At 38.5% G+C, this 16,751-nt stretch overlaps 1 protein-coding gene across 1 annotated transcript in view; it reads right to left on the reverse strand.

Moving 5' to 3' along the window:
• The window catches only part of LOC133979243 (mucin-2-like), a 41,614-nt gene that overhangs the window by 23,038 nt on the left and 1,825 nt on the right, over positions 1–16,751 (reverse strand). The window contains exons 4-24 of the mRNA XM_062417733.1: positions 16,578–16,692; positions 14,690–14,774; positions 13,735–13,841; positions 11,797–12,007; positions 11,521–11,646; positions 11,279–11,396; positions 8,660–8,798; positions 7,741–7,851; positions 7,301–7,370; positions 6,787–6,924; positions 5,885–6,049; positions 5,666–5,760; positions 5,445–5,571; positions 4,834–5,089; positions 4,249–4,298; positions 3,503–3,612; positions 3,242–3,393; positions 2,348–2,486; positions 1,663–1,773; positions 1,145–1,321; positions 627–866 (exon numbers count right to left, since the gene is read on the reverse strand). Of these exons, the coding sequence (XP_062273717.1) occupies positions 627–866; positions 1,145–1,321; positions 1,663–1,773; positions 2,348–2,486; positions 3,242–3,393; positions 3,503–3,612; positions 4,249–4,298; positions 4,834–5,089; positions 5,445–5,571; positions 5,666–5,760; positions 5,885–6,049; positions 6,787–6,924; positions 7,301–7,370; positions 7,741–7,851; positions 8,660–8,798; positions 11,279–11,396; positions 11,521–11,646; positions 11,797–12,007; positions 13,735–13,841; positions 14,690–14,774; positions 16,578–16,692 (2,842 nt within the window). The remainder of the gene's footprint in view (positions 1–626; positions 867–1,144; positions 1,322–1,662; positions 1,774–2,347; positions 2,487–3,241; positions 3,394–3,502; positions 3,613–4,248; positions 4,299–4,833; positions 5,090–5,444; positions 5,572–5,665; positions 5,761–5,884; positions 6,050–6,786; positions 6,925–7,300; positions 7,371–7,740; positions 7,852–8,659; positions 8,799–11,278; positions 11,397–11,520; positions 11,647–11,796; positions 12,008–13,734; positions 13,842–14,689; positions 14,775–16,577; positions 16,693–16,751) is intronic.

Consider the following 16,751-nt stretch of genomic DNA (forward strand, 5'->3'; position numbering starts at 1 on the left):
GGGGTAATAAAAATGTTGTCCTGTTCCAGTAATAGTAGCAGCAGCAGTAGCATTGGTAACAGTAGTTGTAATCACACTGGTTGTACTATCAGTCCTAATAGTAGAGATATTGGTGCTATCATAAAGAATCACCTAACTATAAATATCCAGCCCAAACATTTAACAGTCTGACTAGTAGTTGTTACATTTGTCTTTCTTTTATCTTATGTCAGTAGTCCGTATGTAAATTTGCTGAAATAGGACAAATTGAAAGTGGTGAGGTTTTTTCTGACAAAACTTTTCTGGCAAGGTTTTTGGTGAGGTTTTTACAAAGCAACTGTTTGTTTGTTTTTTTTAGTTTTTTCTTTATATATCACCTAGGTGGTGACATATTCTGAAAATTCTGATAAAGTATTCACAGGTTCATTTACTATGAATACATAAATGAATAGTCTCACATTACTGTCACTGACATAAAAAAACATATGGGTTTTATGTTCCATCATACATCACATTATGTCATTCTTACTTTAGTTTTTATTCTATTTTATTATTATGCATTTTATGTATTATATTTTTAGATGGTAGTTAAGGTGATTGCTTGTGTATATCATTTATGTGTGTATCCATGTTTCTTATCACCATACCTTTGAATGACAGCTCTTGAAGGTGGCACTGGTGATGATGCTACACTGTTTCTGGGACCAGGCTGCCCGGTAGCGGTTGGAAGCACAGGGATCAGTGATGAGTTGGGCATTGGGGCAACTGGATGAAGCTTTCCAACTATTGCCAAATTGTAAAACATCTGCTACTGTCTCCTGGGAGCGTGTGGTGAAGTCATTCTTACTGTTACCATCGTAGTTTCCACACAGACCACATACTTGACCCTGAGGGACCCAATGACAGAGTTGAATGCTATATGATAGGACTGAACAAATACATCAAAGTATTGCAGCATAACAAGATAGATTAAATACTAAATCAAAAATGTTTTTGAGTATTTATTAATACAAATTGTTTTGTGATACAAAATGTCTGAGACAATTCTCTGTCATGTCCTGGTTTATCCTAGAGAAGAAGCTAGCCTGAAAGGAACTGGCTAAACAAATAGTCATGCTTTGGGCAAAGGCTAGATGTCAATCAACGTGCAGCATAGATTGCTTACCTCATACTTTGGACTGAGTTTAATAAAAAGACTGGTCTTCTGGTCCCACATGAGCACAAGTCCTGGTTTGACCGTCAATACCAGATAAATACCCATCTTCTGTAACTGAGAAGGGAACACCTGGCTGCTGCCCTTTACCACCTGGAAGTTCTCATCTTTAAGCTGGAATTCATTATCCTGTGGGTTTCAACATTAAATAACATGCTTTTTATTACTGCAACCAGTTAAGTGAGGTGGAACAAGTAACAAGTATGACGGCTGAATATCACGAGCAGTGCTATTGAATATAAATGTTCAGGGTATATTTACTGTATTGTGGGCATCAGCATCATAGCATGACTATGGGATGATATTTCATTATTACTGGTCTCAGAGTGAACCGTATGCATCCCATTACAGTAGCAAATAAAGCAAATAATAATAGCCCAACTTCACTGTGTTAATATTAACATTAGTTTAATATTCTGACCTAGTGTTTGAAACAGAATATGTGCACAGTGTAAGTGTGTTGTGTTTACCCCAACAAAAATCTTGATGGTCTTGGAGCAGGTGGTTCCTGTGCTTCCACATGGAACATTCTCAGTGATAATTCGGAAGCTTCCACTGCCCTGACTAGAACCACAGTAGTCCTGATTAAGGCACATTGAGAGACACAGAAAGCAATTATTGGACACCATCCTTAAAATAAAAATCCTTTAAGATCTCCTCTAGCTTGTAAAATCTATGATCTATGAATATACCCATTTACTAGCTATTTTTCAGTTTAATTAGTTGATCTGCGACACAAGATGTCTCATACTTCTATTCTCAGTGTATGGGCACTGGAGGCTTCAGGTTTTCACATCACACTTAATAATAATAAAACACAATCATTTACATATTGGACTCTGCACACACATAATTTTTGAAGAGACCAGAAGAAAGCATATTTTTGAGATTTTCACAGAATCAGTCCTCATTTTTGATACAGTTAATGGTCGGCACTTTTTCTACAATAGCCTTATTTACATCCAGTGATAACCTTTCTATATAGTAGTTTTTCTTGGCAGAGACCGCCATTCCCTTGCAGGATTCAGATTGCTCTTATCATGGAAAAAACACCTGTTGTCAAATGACTTTGGACTAAATCTTAAGGATTACAACCTTAACCCCTGCACATCTGTCCATTTATCTCTAAAGTATGGACATAATCTGCCACTGTACCTGGAGGAGTGTATATTCACACTGGCCATTGAAGTCAAACCTCTTATCATCAAATGTGGTGTAGTGGCCATCACCATAGATCCCACAAACTGCATCACACACGTTGGTGGTACATCTGAATGTCTTGCCACTGCAATAGCTGAAGAGACAGACACAAGACACAATTTTCCAATCATGTAGGCCTTGCTAGAAAAAACCATTACATCTTCAAAATTCTCTATAATTATTATTATTAATTTTAGGAGTCAATATAGTATGTTTGCATCATAGGTTACTACCCTGGTTAAAATGAACTTTCCCGAACAGTGTCCTGGAGTTACAACAAATCAAACAACGTTTTGATATAAGGGAACTTTAGAAATGAAACCCATTTACTTGTACCTTGCTGAAATTAAGCATTGGATGAAAAAGGAAAGAAAGACATAATTCTAATCATTCCCTCTGGCCCCAGTACAAGCATCATGAACATGTCTTTTGTCTCTTCTAGGTTCCTTTTCTGTTTAAAAAAGTGGCAAACTGTATCACATGGTAACTGTCACTTTGCTCATTGGCCAGAAATCTTGTGGGATTGGTGGGAGGAGAAAAGGGAATTTTCTTTTTCTTCTGGGAGAGCTTTGCAATGGTCCATCATCACTATTTCTTCATAACTGCATTTATTGCATGCAGTATGGCACATTTGAGCACACTTCAAGGCAACATCTTGAGAACAATGAGTTGGGTTTCCCATTAATATAATAATTCTAATTTGTCTCATAATAGACACTTACGACACCAACACACATGCTGCACTCTGCCATTCTGATGGAAACACATGTTACATGAAAAAGACGTTGGCAAAGAGGGCACATATTGAACACATAATGTTGGCTATGGGAACTAAAGCACTGTACAAACCAGGTGTTGCAGTCCACAGTCAGCGTCTGTCCAGGCTGGTACACCTGTCCATTGTGCAGACATGGACAGTTGGTCTCTTTGATACAACCTCCTGATCCATCTGACACCAGGCCATCAGGGCACATGCAGCCTGATATACAGCCAGTACTGATCTGTTTCCATCCAACATGGAGGGGAAAGAGAGGGTCAAACAAAGCCAGTGCATGTATGTGTAACTGTTTTGATTTCTGTGAGCACGTGTGTAGTGAAGTTGGTACTTACACAACCCATGTCCAGAGAGTTGCAGCTCTTCTGACACTCAGTCCCAGTCACCCCAGGCTGAGCAGTGGAGCAATCAAAGTAAACCATGGGGGCAATGCATGTTGTAGAGGCTAGGTAATCAATAAGAAATTCAAAGTTAGAGAAGCTTTATTGGCACAATAAACAGATGTCAACATGTAAAAATTCCAAGAAATGTGCATAATTTAGCATGAACATTTTTTCTTGAGTTTGGAAAATGCTTGACGTGGAAGAGAATTTAAAAATGTGTTCTGTGACTAAGCATTGCACTCAACAGTCTTCTTTGATAACACATGGATTGTCAATAGGACATGTACATTTTTAAGGGATTTAAAGGTCCAATGTGTAGGATTTAGTGGCATCTAGTGATGAGGTTGCAGAATGCAACCAACTGAATACTCTTCCCTCTCCCCCACCAAGCATGTAAGAGAACTTCAAAATTTGATGTGAAAGGCCCTGTCTACATATATATATATATATAAAGGGTTGATTCTAAGGTAACAAAAACAAAACAATTCAGATGATTATTCTCTAATTAAAACATACTTGTGAATATTACATTCCATTTCTGTCAAGTCCATTCTGCAAGATGCCGCTAAATTCTACACACTGCACCTTTAACAGTTAATTGACAAATTGAATTCAGTATTTATGCAAAAAAGGAAACACCTACAACTCCTATGGTTAATGTGAATTATGGGGATTTGTGTCTGCATGTGGAAACCTACATTGTGGTCGTTTCCCTCCTGAGCAGCTGAGAGCTCCTTGTCTGCAGATGCTGTGAGAGAAGGTATGACATAGTAAACATCGACATTTTTGGCACAAAGTAAAACGTCTATACTTTTTTTACTATGAATTTTAATATCTTTGCTGAACCCTGGCCTTTAATCTAGGGCTATCATACAATCCAAATTTAACTATATATACCAATACTTTGGTTTATGAGAAAATGATGACATTCTCATTGACATCAGCTTTATCATTGTGTTTAGTGACAATCAGTACGCTAACATGCAAAAATTGTATGTTGCCATGCTAACATTTGCATTTATCTCAAAACACTTGCACAGCATTGTTTGTGTGGCTGTAGAGGCTTGTTTCCATCACACTGGCTCTTCCTGATATACATGTTAATCCTTATTGTCTACCTAGTGCCTTGTATCTATTTCCCCCGATGTTATTTCAGTGTCTGAAGTTATATATGTAATTTCTTTTGCTTTGCACTGCCTGAAAATGCAACAAAAATGTTCTGTCAGAAATGCCAGTTTGCTTCTCATTATGTCTTTGACAACTGTTGACTTCACTGTATTTACCATGTGGCGCCATCTTTGGTGATAGCCTGTCCAGCAGGAATAATGGTATCTTTATCATAGCAGGGACAGCTTGTCTTGGCCACACACTGGCCTTCCTCGTTCATATAGGTTCCCTCGGCACAGCCACAGCCATCCACTGTGGTGAAGCTGGTCTGGCAGGAGTAGTCAACCTGACTGAGGGAATGGCAGGTACGACCACAGCAGGTCATTTTGTAGTCATACACTGATCCGGCAGGACAAGATGTGCTGAATTTACCTGTTGGGAGACAAAAGTATTAGTAATTGTTTGTTGTTGCAGACGGTGTCACACGGTGTAACCATTAACGTTAACTTGCGATTTAATATTGATTTGCTGGCACCTCTACCTGTTCCCAGCTAAATATAATTCAGTACAATACATTACAGGCATAAATTGTGTATGTGCTGTGCTTAGTTTTTGTGATGTTTACCTTGTTGAATTATTGTTTATTGTTGCAATAACCAAACTAATAATTTCATTAAATCTCATTAAATATTTCATCTTGATCTGTTATTGTTACATGTGTTTGGCTGTTTGTTACAAACAATGCATCTCTCTATTAGTACAGTAAAACAAAGGGCTCTTTGCTCACCACAGATGGTTGCCCTCCAGCCGGTGATCTGGATTCCTGCTGCTGAACAGGCATAGACATAGGAGGACACTGCAGTACACATGCAGTCCTCACTTTTCTCACAGTTACAGCTGTCATACATGCAGTTCTGTGAGGGGACACAGTGGACATGAGCACATTATTGAGGGTACAGTAGTTTAGCATGTTTATTTGTCATTACAGCTTAGTGTGTACAGACTTACATCTTTGTATATGTCAGGACTGATGATAGAGTGGCAACGAGCAAACACTCCCTTGGGATCTGTTAACTTGGAGCACCAGTACTGGGCATAACTCTCTGAGACAAAGAAACATACATAAATGAAGAATGAAGATTCATATTATCAAATGAAAATACAATATGTCACACATAACATGGTATGGCACGACATGATAAGACATTGGAGGAGGCAATCTAGTACCCTTGCTGATGCCCTGGCTACAGGGGTGTCCAAAGCGTGTGGTGACATCAGGGCAATTGGCTCTGGTTTTCCAAGTGTTGGCAAAGGCTGAAGCAGTGCCCTCCACCAGCCCATTCATCACCCTGAAATCATCACTCATTTTGTTGTTGAAGTTCCCACACAAACCTGTAGAGAAGGTGACACACATTTACACAAATACTAAAGATCTGTGATGTGAAGTATTACATAACACTTTTTCCAACAACCAACTCCTAAGTGAGTAAAATATTGTTTTAGCATACCAGCAAGAGTAGAAAGCCATCCACTGGCTGTAATAAAGAAATCACTTTCAAGTCAAACACTGTTACGATCCCCAGACCTAACTGACATTGAACATAGCATTGTGTTGTTAATAGAAGAAAAACTTAAGCATTTGGGAAATCTTAGCAAATTGGATATCATTGACACACTTCTAACCAAAGTTGCCATGCTGAAAAACATGATCACGGTATTCAGAGTTGATACACCCAAATATACCAAACCATTTATATTAATATCACTAATCACTGCCAAATAGACTATATTACTGAACTGGAAAGACAAAACCAAGGTATCCAAAACCCATTCAACTGACTCAATCTAGAAAAATTTACCACATGAAATAACAACATTAATCCTTAAGACAGCTGGTCCTCCTTTCTACAATACCTTCAACACTGATGGCTCGGACATAAATGGAAGTTTTAGTATTCTTGTGAAAATGTTTTTATTTTATTTGTTGTTTTTGTATTTTTCTCTTTTTATGCTCTAAAAATCTACAAGAAAACACAATGTGGAGTTTGTCCCATCAAACCTGTTTGTCTGGTTCTGTCTGTTTTGTATTTTGTTTGTTTGTTTTTTGTTGTACTAATGTTGAGGCATACCAGAGGTGGTTCCTTTGAGTGAAGGGTGAGCTGAGATGAAGACCTGCATCATGGGGGACAGCTGGACCATCATTTGTAAGCCCACCTTGGTGTTTATGACGATGTAGAAGGATGATGGTCTGAAGGCACTCAGCTCAGCTGGAGCGGTCAGAAGATTTAAACACTCGATGTTAAAACAACTTGTTCAATCAGTCATAGAAATACTGTATTCACATTACTGTATTCTTTTTCTCAGTACTGCATTAGGTAAATGCACTGAGATTGAAGTTTCTCTACAAGTAAGAATATAGTCATTCTCATGTTCAATTATTGATCTTGTTGATCCAGTTGCTCTGTTCATTTATCATCTGATGAAAATTTGAAACTCTTTTGATGTAATGATTTTACACTCCACTTGAGATGAATGGATCAGAGCTGCAACCAATAAGTCTCAACTGTCTGTGAGTATCTGTTTAAAGGAACAGCTGTTTATAGCATGCCATTTGTATTCTGTAATATCATTTTAGTAACTCACGCGTAAACAGTGGAAGCTGAGAGACAATCTGGTTCACATAGACCTGCCCAGATGCCTGAATTTTCACAACCTGTCAATTTGAAGAAAAAAAAAAACACAATTTTGATGATGATGATGATGATGATGATAAATGATTAAAAAAAACAACTTGATGCACCATGTTGGTGAGGAATAGACAACTTTGACATAAGGTAAGCCATGAATTTAAAAAACTCTAATACCCTTATCCAACTATTTGCAGTGTGATTCTCAAGGAAATGTATGCAAGTAATGTGCTCTGAAGTGAAGGAAACAAAACTGTGTGTGTGTGTGTGTGTGTGTGTGTGTGTGTGTGTGTGTGTGTGTGTGTGTGTGTGTGTGTGTCTGTGTGTGTGTGTGTGTGTGTGTGTGTGTGTGTGTGTGTGTGTGTGTGTGTGTGTGTGTGTGTGTGTAAAGCTTACCACAGAATTTCCGTATAAGGCAAGAGTTACAGCTCTGAGGCAGGTCCTACTGTCAGCCAGACCACACTTGACCAGGTCCACCAGTACAGTGTATGCAGAGCCATTACTTTGCTGCAACACACATTGCAACTCATAACGTATACATTTGATATGTCTGTTCATCAAATACCAAATGTATTTATTAAGATGTCTTTTAGATAAAAGCTCATCTTCCAAGAGTCCATTTTAAACTCACTCATAAATCAAACATAAAGTACACAGGATGTGTGCATACACACTTCATTTACATCAACATACCAGCATATATTTAAACTAGTGCACACATTCTTACAGTGCTGTATGTTGAAAGCCACAATAAGAACTTATAGTCCTAAGCACGTCAGTTTCTAGTCATTTTGTGAATGCATTATTGCATTGAGTTCCATTTTCTACTGTGGGCCTTCATGTACTGTACTTTACAATCATAGTGTCGATCTTGCTGCATTTTCAGTGGAATCTGCACTATGTCCAATCTATCTGAGCTGTGCAACAGAAACAGTAACATCAAACAGTTTTGTAAAACCATTCAAAAGCACAACTAACATCATCCTCGGCCATAGGAGTACCTTATTATCTCACTGATAACCGTGTAGTTTGAATCTTTTAAAACGTTATTTTACAGTCACTCTAGGAGGCAGGCACATTGGTGTATTTTGTGATGCATATAATGTTGTGATTTGTGGGTCACAACATTATATGGGTCAATCATACAGCACATTCACTTCTACTACTACCACAACCTGTTACTATCTAAGTGCATATTTTCAGTTGTTGCAGTCAGTCTACTTCTTCTCAAAATGTGTTTTTACTTTGATTGTAGTCCATGCGAAGTATCCCATAATTATGGTTGAGCAATACTGAAGATGATAATGTGTACTACCTTAGCCATAACATAAGAGCAGTCCCCATGGAAGGTATAGACTTTCCCATCGAAGGTGTTGATGTGGGCTCCTCCCTCCACAGAGCAGGTTCCTGGACAGTTCTCCTCTGTACATTTCCATTGGCCACTCTGACACACACTGTCAACACACACACAGACACACGCACACACACACAGTATATGATATGATGATTACTGACATTCTTACTATCATTAAGGACCTTTTTATGAATGCATTTCACACTGAGCAGTGATTAACAAGCATGTCAGTCAAAGGTTTTCCACCAGTACGAACACATGAGGAATGAAGAGCATCCCTAACCCAAACACATAGCTGGTGGCTATCAAAGGACAGCTAAAGATGAGTAAAGTTCCTCAGGCAAAACTGGCGGGATTGTTTGTCTTCATTTGCCTTTACTAGCAGTTGTGGGGCAAGCTGAAGGAATTGAAGACTGAAGAAAAGAAACCTGGCTGTATTTCAGTCATAACTAATGATGTTTCTGACTCTGTGGATTCCCAGTGGAATGCATTTAACTGTAATTTACTAACTGATTGAGAGAACAAACAAAACAAACAAAAAGAAAGAAACTAAAAATTCTGTGAGGGCCAGGGACCAGGATGGAACATGGTGTTATATAGGCCTTAATGTGCCCTTTCAAATAATGTATGTAATAAATAGGTGATCTACAGGAATCCAAATTAAATGTATCTTCAGCAGCTTGAACTCTTTAACTGATCCCTATGGATGGGGGCATTGGCATAACAATAATAATAATTAAAGCTGCAAGCAGCGATGAACTGGCCCTAGCCCCCCCACGCATCGCCCCAAAACAGCAAAAAGTGCCATGTCGGTGCATGCTGCAGTCGCAGGGTATACACAGCGGGCACATAGACTTCTTAGGACCTGGGCTTTTATTGAACATTGTGTGATGGGGCTAACTCACACTGCCTGTGTCCACTATGTGGCGCTAGAGATCACCCATTAATTATATGTCATGTTGTAGTATGTGATGTGGAGAACACATCGTGTAAATTTCATATAAATCAGATGTTTGTCATATCAGGCTGACTTCCTGTGTCCAGTAGGTGGCGCTAGAGATCAACCACCAATTATATGTCATGTTGTAGTGTATGATGTGGAGAACACATCCTGTAAATTTCATATAAATCAGATAATGTTTGTCATATGAGGCTGACTTCCTGTGTCCAGTAGGTGGCGCTGTGTATATGACACAGTATTGATGCATAGACGTGTTCAGGGCGGGACCCTCTACATGCGTGATTAATTTGGTGTAGATCAGACGATGTCTGTAGGAGTTATAAGGATTTCCTGCTTTTTGGCGAAGGATCGAATGGCGAAGGAACTTTTTGGCACCGCCACGCCCAAACCGAATCCCTAATCAGAACGTTTTTGATAACTTTTCATCTCCAATGTCTCAAGATGATTCTGTGCAAATTTGAAGTTGGTGTGATAAAATCCCTAGGACTAGGGACTCAAATATGATGGCAAAATCGGCAGCAAAATCAATAATTTGATTCAAAATGGCCGACTTCCTGTTGGTGTTAGGGTATGGGTCCAAGAGACTTTTTGGTGCGACTTGACATGATGTACATGTGTACCGAGTTTCGTTTGTCTACGTCAATCTGAGTCGAGGGGCTTGATTTTTAAAATTTTCTAGGGAGCGCTATTGAGCCATTTTGCGTCGCCCATTTCCGCGATCCTTAAAATATCCAATTTTTCGCCGGATCCGACACGATTGCAAGTTTTGGTGAGTTTTGGGGCACGTTTAGGCTGTCAAAAAGGCCGTCATTGTGACAGAAAAAAAATAAAAAGAAGAATCCTTACAGATACAATAGGGCCTTGCACTGGTCAGTGCTCGGGTCCTAATAATTATTATTATTATGAATTATTAACAAGCTTAATTTATATGGCATCTTTCAAAAGACAAGTTCACCAGCTAGTCTACAACTAACTGTGTCTGTTTGCTGTTTGGTTCTGAGCAGGTAGCGTACTGTAGCTTTTTTGATCATTTTGTCTAAAAACAGCTGCCTGCTGCAATTGAAACCATCGCCATGAGAGCGCTTAGAGTGAACCAAAACAGGCTTGTAGCTGAAATTCACTATAACACTCTGTTAAAGTCCATGTAAAGTAAAAATAAATGTGTTCTGAGTTTGACATACCACAGAAAAGTGTGTTATTAACCACCCAGCCAAATTTGAATGATTAAAAAAAATCGCCAAATATATGAAATTAAGCTTCAAAGTTGTGTAAAAATCAGCCTCTTTCTCTGCTCCCAAACGTAGAGAAAGGTTCAAATGCTTTTTACACCTTTTTCAGAAATACATTTATGACCTATTTATGTGTTTAGAAGAAAATGTCTGAATTCACTTTACATAGTCTTTAAACAGGAGGATAAGTTGCAGAGGCACTGCAGCTCAATTTACTCTCAATGTCAATTTACACATCATCATTTCATTAATTGTCATTATAGAAAATAAGTAAACAATCACTTTATCTCCAAGAGGGTTGCAGTGAGACTAACTACTGACTACATCATTGAGTGAACTACTTGCAATAGCAAAAAACAAACAAAAAAAAGTTAGAAGTTGTCATCTTACCAGGATCTACAGTTGAAAGAGTAAGACTCTCCTGACTTATAGGTTTTGTCGTTGTGCGTACATGGACACTGCTCAGCTGTAATACAGCCAGTGTTACTGATATCATCGAAGACCGTTCCTGAGGAGGAGAGATAATAATGACTACCATCATGTTTTATGATCGTGAATGACACAGACATTAAATTGTTTTAATTTTTATACAGCATATACATATATATATATATATATATGTGAGTGGATACCAGCAGGGCAACTGCAGCCATCCTGGCAGTGATTGTCACATGTCTGGCTGGCCTGAGGGTTGGAGCAGCTGTCAGGGCAAGAGCTGCTACACTCTGTGAACTCCATGTTGTAAGGACATTTTTTGTCTGTGGAGACAAACACTTTAATGTTATACTAGTGACAATCAAACAACTCTACTTAACATGTGATCCGTCTGGAAATAGTGTTAATGAAATGGACACCAGAACATTCAAATAAAACATGTAAGTCATCTTTTTAATTGTTAGCATCCTTACAACAAAAAGTAGTATTCCTCCATGGTTGGGGCTTGCCGCCGGCATGGACACACTCTCTGGAGAACTCTGAGATGGTTTTACAGAGGACAGAGTCAGTGTTGTCTTTAGAGTTGCACATATCAGCCATGCAGGCTTTACTGAAGGATTCCAAATCCAGAAGGTTTTGGCAACTGCTAAATGGATCACTGGAGAAGAACTGCTCACAGAATTTCTGAAAACAAAAAAAAGAAAAATCAGTCAGTCAGTTATAAAATCCAATTAGAAATCCTAACAAGGGGTGCAGACCAGTATCATCTTCAAGGTGGTGTGTGTTGAAGGTAGGGTAGCTGAAAATGTTTGATAAGCATGGTGTTAAGAATTGTGTGACATTCATTTTGATAGACTTGCTCTCATACTCTAAACTGATCATAAGGAGACAAGTGTCTGCTTTCTCAGTGGTGATGTGTAACACCATGGCATTATAATCTTACTCTGATCTTAATGGAATCTCCAACACATTCCAGTCATACTGCTGCACTAGATGTTGTGATCTTGATGCTCTGATTATTCCGCCTACAATGTTTAGCTTTGACTTTTGCATAATCATCTTTGACAGCCAACTGACAAACTCTTGTTAGTTGGAGAGCCCCAGGATAGGATGCATAGACTGAGCTGACATAAAAACCAGAAAGATATGAAAATCAAACAGTTCTTGTAACATTACACTGATCATATGAGAAAAACACTCACTGTTGAGTAGCTACAACAGAATGTATGTTATTGTGATGCCCACTAAAGTGTTATCACATTTGTGGTAGTTTCTGTAATTTTATAATTAATGTTTGGAATATTTGTTCAGGGGTAATCAACTTGTTTCCACCATCCTTGCACTAAAATATTTTATATATACAGGAGTAATTGTGGGGTCGCCAGCAGGGGGTAGTGTGGCGCTTATTGTGCCCCGTGGGGCTTTACGTCAGTTTGGTCCGCTTTGCAGCTTTCCTCTTTCTGCTGAGCGAGATGAAAAACGGATGCACAGTTTGCCCTGTTTCACTTATTTCTCCTGTTTCCAGGTTGGTGAAATAGTATATTAAGTTAAGTAACTGAGGTGTAATATGTTGACATGTCGCTGAATGTTTTAATGTCCGCTAATAAGGCTGTTTTATGAATATGCGGACATATATGTACATAGAGCAGTAGACGCATTTTCGCGCCTGATGACGTCACCTGTTGCTAGCAAAGTCACTAGGTCAGAGTTTTATTTTTAGCTCCTTGAACATTTTTGTAAATCTGATAGTTTTGAAATGTATGATATTGTGTAAAATGTGAAAAGCTAATGTTAAAAACTGAGTTCATGTACTGTAAAAAGGTTAAAAGCTAATGTTAAAAACAAATTTTATATATTTTAAAAGTGTTTAAAAACAAGTTAAAAACCTGTCAGCTCATGCATTTTGAAATAGTAAAATGATTTTAGTTGGAAATGGAAAATGCATTTAGGAACCATATGTAAAGCTAAGCATAAGCTGTTGACGTGGTGCCAGCCGATACCTGTAACATTATTTTATGATATTGTACCTTTTCTTAAATCATGAAGTTGGATAAAGTCAAAAGATGAACATTTTGATTTATTAGAGTGACTATTAGAGTATTTTAAAATATTGTTGTTTATTTTTTTAAACTGTTCTTTATGTCCTGGATAGATAAGGCTCAGTTAGTAATATATTTTACTATATTTTTACTGAAGTGGAGTCTTGGAGTCTGAAACTTACCACTGATCATGTTGTGAGTTGTCAAATGATGATATTGTTCATTTAGCAAATATGTACGTAATAGCGTAACAATTTTATATTAAATGGTTTATTTTGGGTGAATTATTGTTCTGAGATGAGGATACTCAGTTGACATATAGAATGATATATAGAATGTAAATGTGGAGTATGATAAAGAGTGAAGAGTTACCTTATCTCCACAGCTCAGGACTGGGTTGAGCTCAGGCTCCTCACAGGTCTCTGTTGGCTCATTCACCTTGTAGGCCTCAGCATAGTCTGACACAGACAGTGAAACTCCTACAGGACAGACAATTACACAACATTGGTCAGTGTGATTATTCAGCCCAGTAAAGCAGGTAAACACCAGTAAGCAAGTACAATTTTGCAGCTGAATGGTGGTCTCCTGCATCCATCTGTTCATCCAACTAACCCACCTCCTCCTAACAAGGCAAAATCATCTCATCAAGTCACCTATCATCATCTGAACTGCATCACTTCCCTGTGTCACAATTACTATGGCTGTTAGATTGTGTAAACATCTAACAGGTCCTTTTTTCCCAGTCTGAATTTTAAACCTATATTGTGAGGACAGGCTATAAATACTATGATGAATGGAGATCCAGTTAACGCCAGTTAGTCACTTTCCTATCACAAAATGACCACAAGGACATTAAAGTGAAGTAAAATGTCTCTTTAGTAATGAGGAAGCCAATACGCCTATAGACGATCTGAATAAACAACAGACTTGGTGATCAACAGTTGCAGCTTTATGCCTGTCAAAAAACCCACATCACATCTTGACAACATTTCAAAATGCATAGAACTAGATTCATGACTAAAACTGTGTACATGCACAAGACTATTAAGCTTTGCAGACACATGGTTCTTGTTAAAGTCATAATGGAACTAGCCTCATTTCCACTCCAACCATTTGCCATAAATGGATGAAGACATGGTTTTATCAACTCATATCAGCATGCTGCCTGTTCCACCAGTCTGTACAAATATCAACTAAACAAAGTGCAAAGAAGTAGTGCAGTTTTACAGATTGTGTTGCAGCAGCAAGGTTCTCACAGCCTTATTTACTTTTCAGTGAGTACAATTTACGGCACGTTATCTCTCCATAAAACTGAAAAGGATCTTACCATCTTTCACCAACTCATTGGCCACACCGTCAAAGTCTCCACACAGTCCACAGATCTGGTTCTGGTATTTGTCATCTATTTCAAGCTGTGAACACAACCAAAATATATTGTAGTCAGTTGCAAAATCACGATATTGTAATTAATCAGTTATGATTCAGACCAGTTTTTTTCAGATTTGAGCACCTCAAAGTTTTACCGCCTTGGGGTTGCTGAAGTATATTTTTAAATTATTACTAAAATATTGAAATATGTCATTTTTTTCTATGCATTCTATTTGGGGCTTTGAGTAAGCCATAGTCAAATTCGCATCACCACCTGGCGGCACTCTTTCTGAGTTCATGAGGAATTTCAAGAAAAAACTAAGGCTCATGAGCCAGAGGTTGGAGAACCTCAGTATGCAATGTATTGTATGAGCTCTGCTGATTCCATCTATCCCAGTATAATGTCAAGAAGAAAGCCAAGGATAAGTTTTCCCACCCTACCTGAGTAAATATAATTCTGTGTACATATTTTTGTAATACTGAAATTACATCAGTCAATCTTTATGAATTATATCAGTGTAATCGGGCAATCATTCAATCACATCCATCTTCATGAAGTAATGCATTCAGCCACATGTTTACTTAAAGCAGGTACAATTTCATTGTGGTTTTCAGGCTTGGCTTAATAGTTATTGTTTGCTGATCTCTCCAGGGCATATCCCACAAAATCACTCAGTGAATCATTATTGCTGTGTAGTGATCTTTTAGTTTAGTCTGTCTGCCAGTCTGTTAGTTAAAAACATGAAGAGTTGACCTTGAGCTCAGGGCCAAGGAGAAACTGATGGTGGGAATTAGGGCTGGGTATCGTTTAAAAGTGTTCGATACCAGTACCCTTAAAACGATACCGATACCAATTGAGTATTTCATTTGATACTTTTTTTTTTTTTACATCACTCAATATTAATCATGCAAATAGAAAGCAATCAGTTGTGTAAATGTCACCACTCCTCCCCATTCAAAATATTTTTACACAAATACATTTTGAAATGGCTATTTATTGAATGGTGTGAGATCAAGGCTGCTGCCAGAGGCTCTGGCAAAGTCAGTTGTGGTGGTGGTAGTAGTGGTAGTAGACGTAGTTGGACCTTAACATTAAGTATGGGAGCTAACATTAACCAAACACATAGCTGCTACAGAAGCTAAAACTACCGGTAAGTTAACCACTGAACAAAGCATTGACAGATGTGACTGAGAGTAGGGTGCTAACTTGCTAATTAGGTAAACATTAGCGAGCAAGCTAGCACACAAAGCTACCTACTACAACATGCCAAAAACGATTTACTTATACCAAGCGCCACAAGCGTGTAGTACAGCTATACTTTTGAGCGTCTTGTCGGCATCTCAGAACTCTGACCAGCCAACTCCGCCACAGATGCAGCTCGAAAAGCTCCCACTTTACCGCCATACAAACTACTGTTGTTGCGATGGTGGACCAATCACACGGTACATTGAATCGAAGAACGCTCACAGTGATTGGCTGCGAGCAAAACCATAGAAACAGTATTTTTTCCCCCCTAGATCTGGGTACAAAAAGAACCACTTGCAGGTATCGTTTTGATAGGCGCAGTTTTGATACTACTTGGTACTGGGTTGTTTCGGTTGATACCTGAAAGGTTTTGAGTACCGATACCCAGCCCAAGTGGGAATAGTGTCATTGTCATTTATAAAGCTGTACTGATGCACACAAATATACATAACAAGCATGTGTAAGCTGTGATTACATAGAGTCAGATCTTGTTGTGTACAGGCTAAAACTGTGAACATGTGTTGTTTTTTTTAATATCCCATGACATTACACCTGACCACAAAAGTGAGGAGAGACACCTGTGTGAGTATGAGTTTCTTACATCCAGAGAGTCATCCAGGTTCCAGACACATCTGATTCCCAGCTTAGTTTCAACAACGATACTAGATGTGGACCCCTTAATAGTCACCCCGAATGAGACCATTGGCAGTGACACGCTGCAGCAAAAACATAAAAAATTAGACAGAAAGCAGCAGCTGATACAGAAAGTTTTTTT

Source organism: Scomber scombrus, chromosome 1 (genome assembly GCF_963691925.1).
Source record: "Scomber scombrus chromosome 1, fScoSco1.1, whole genome shotgun sequence".
NCBI lineage: Eukaryota > Metazoa > Chordata > Actinopteri > Scombriformes > Scombridae > Scomber > Scomber scombrus.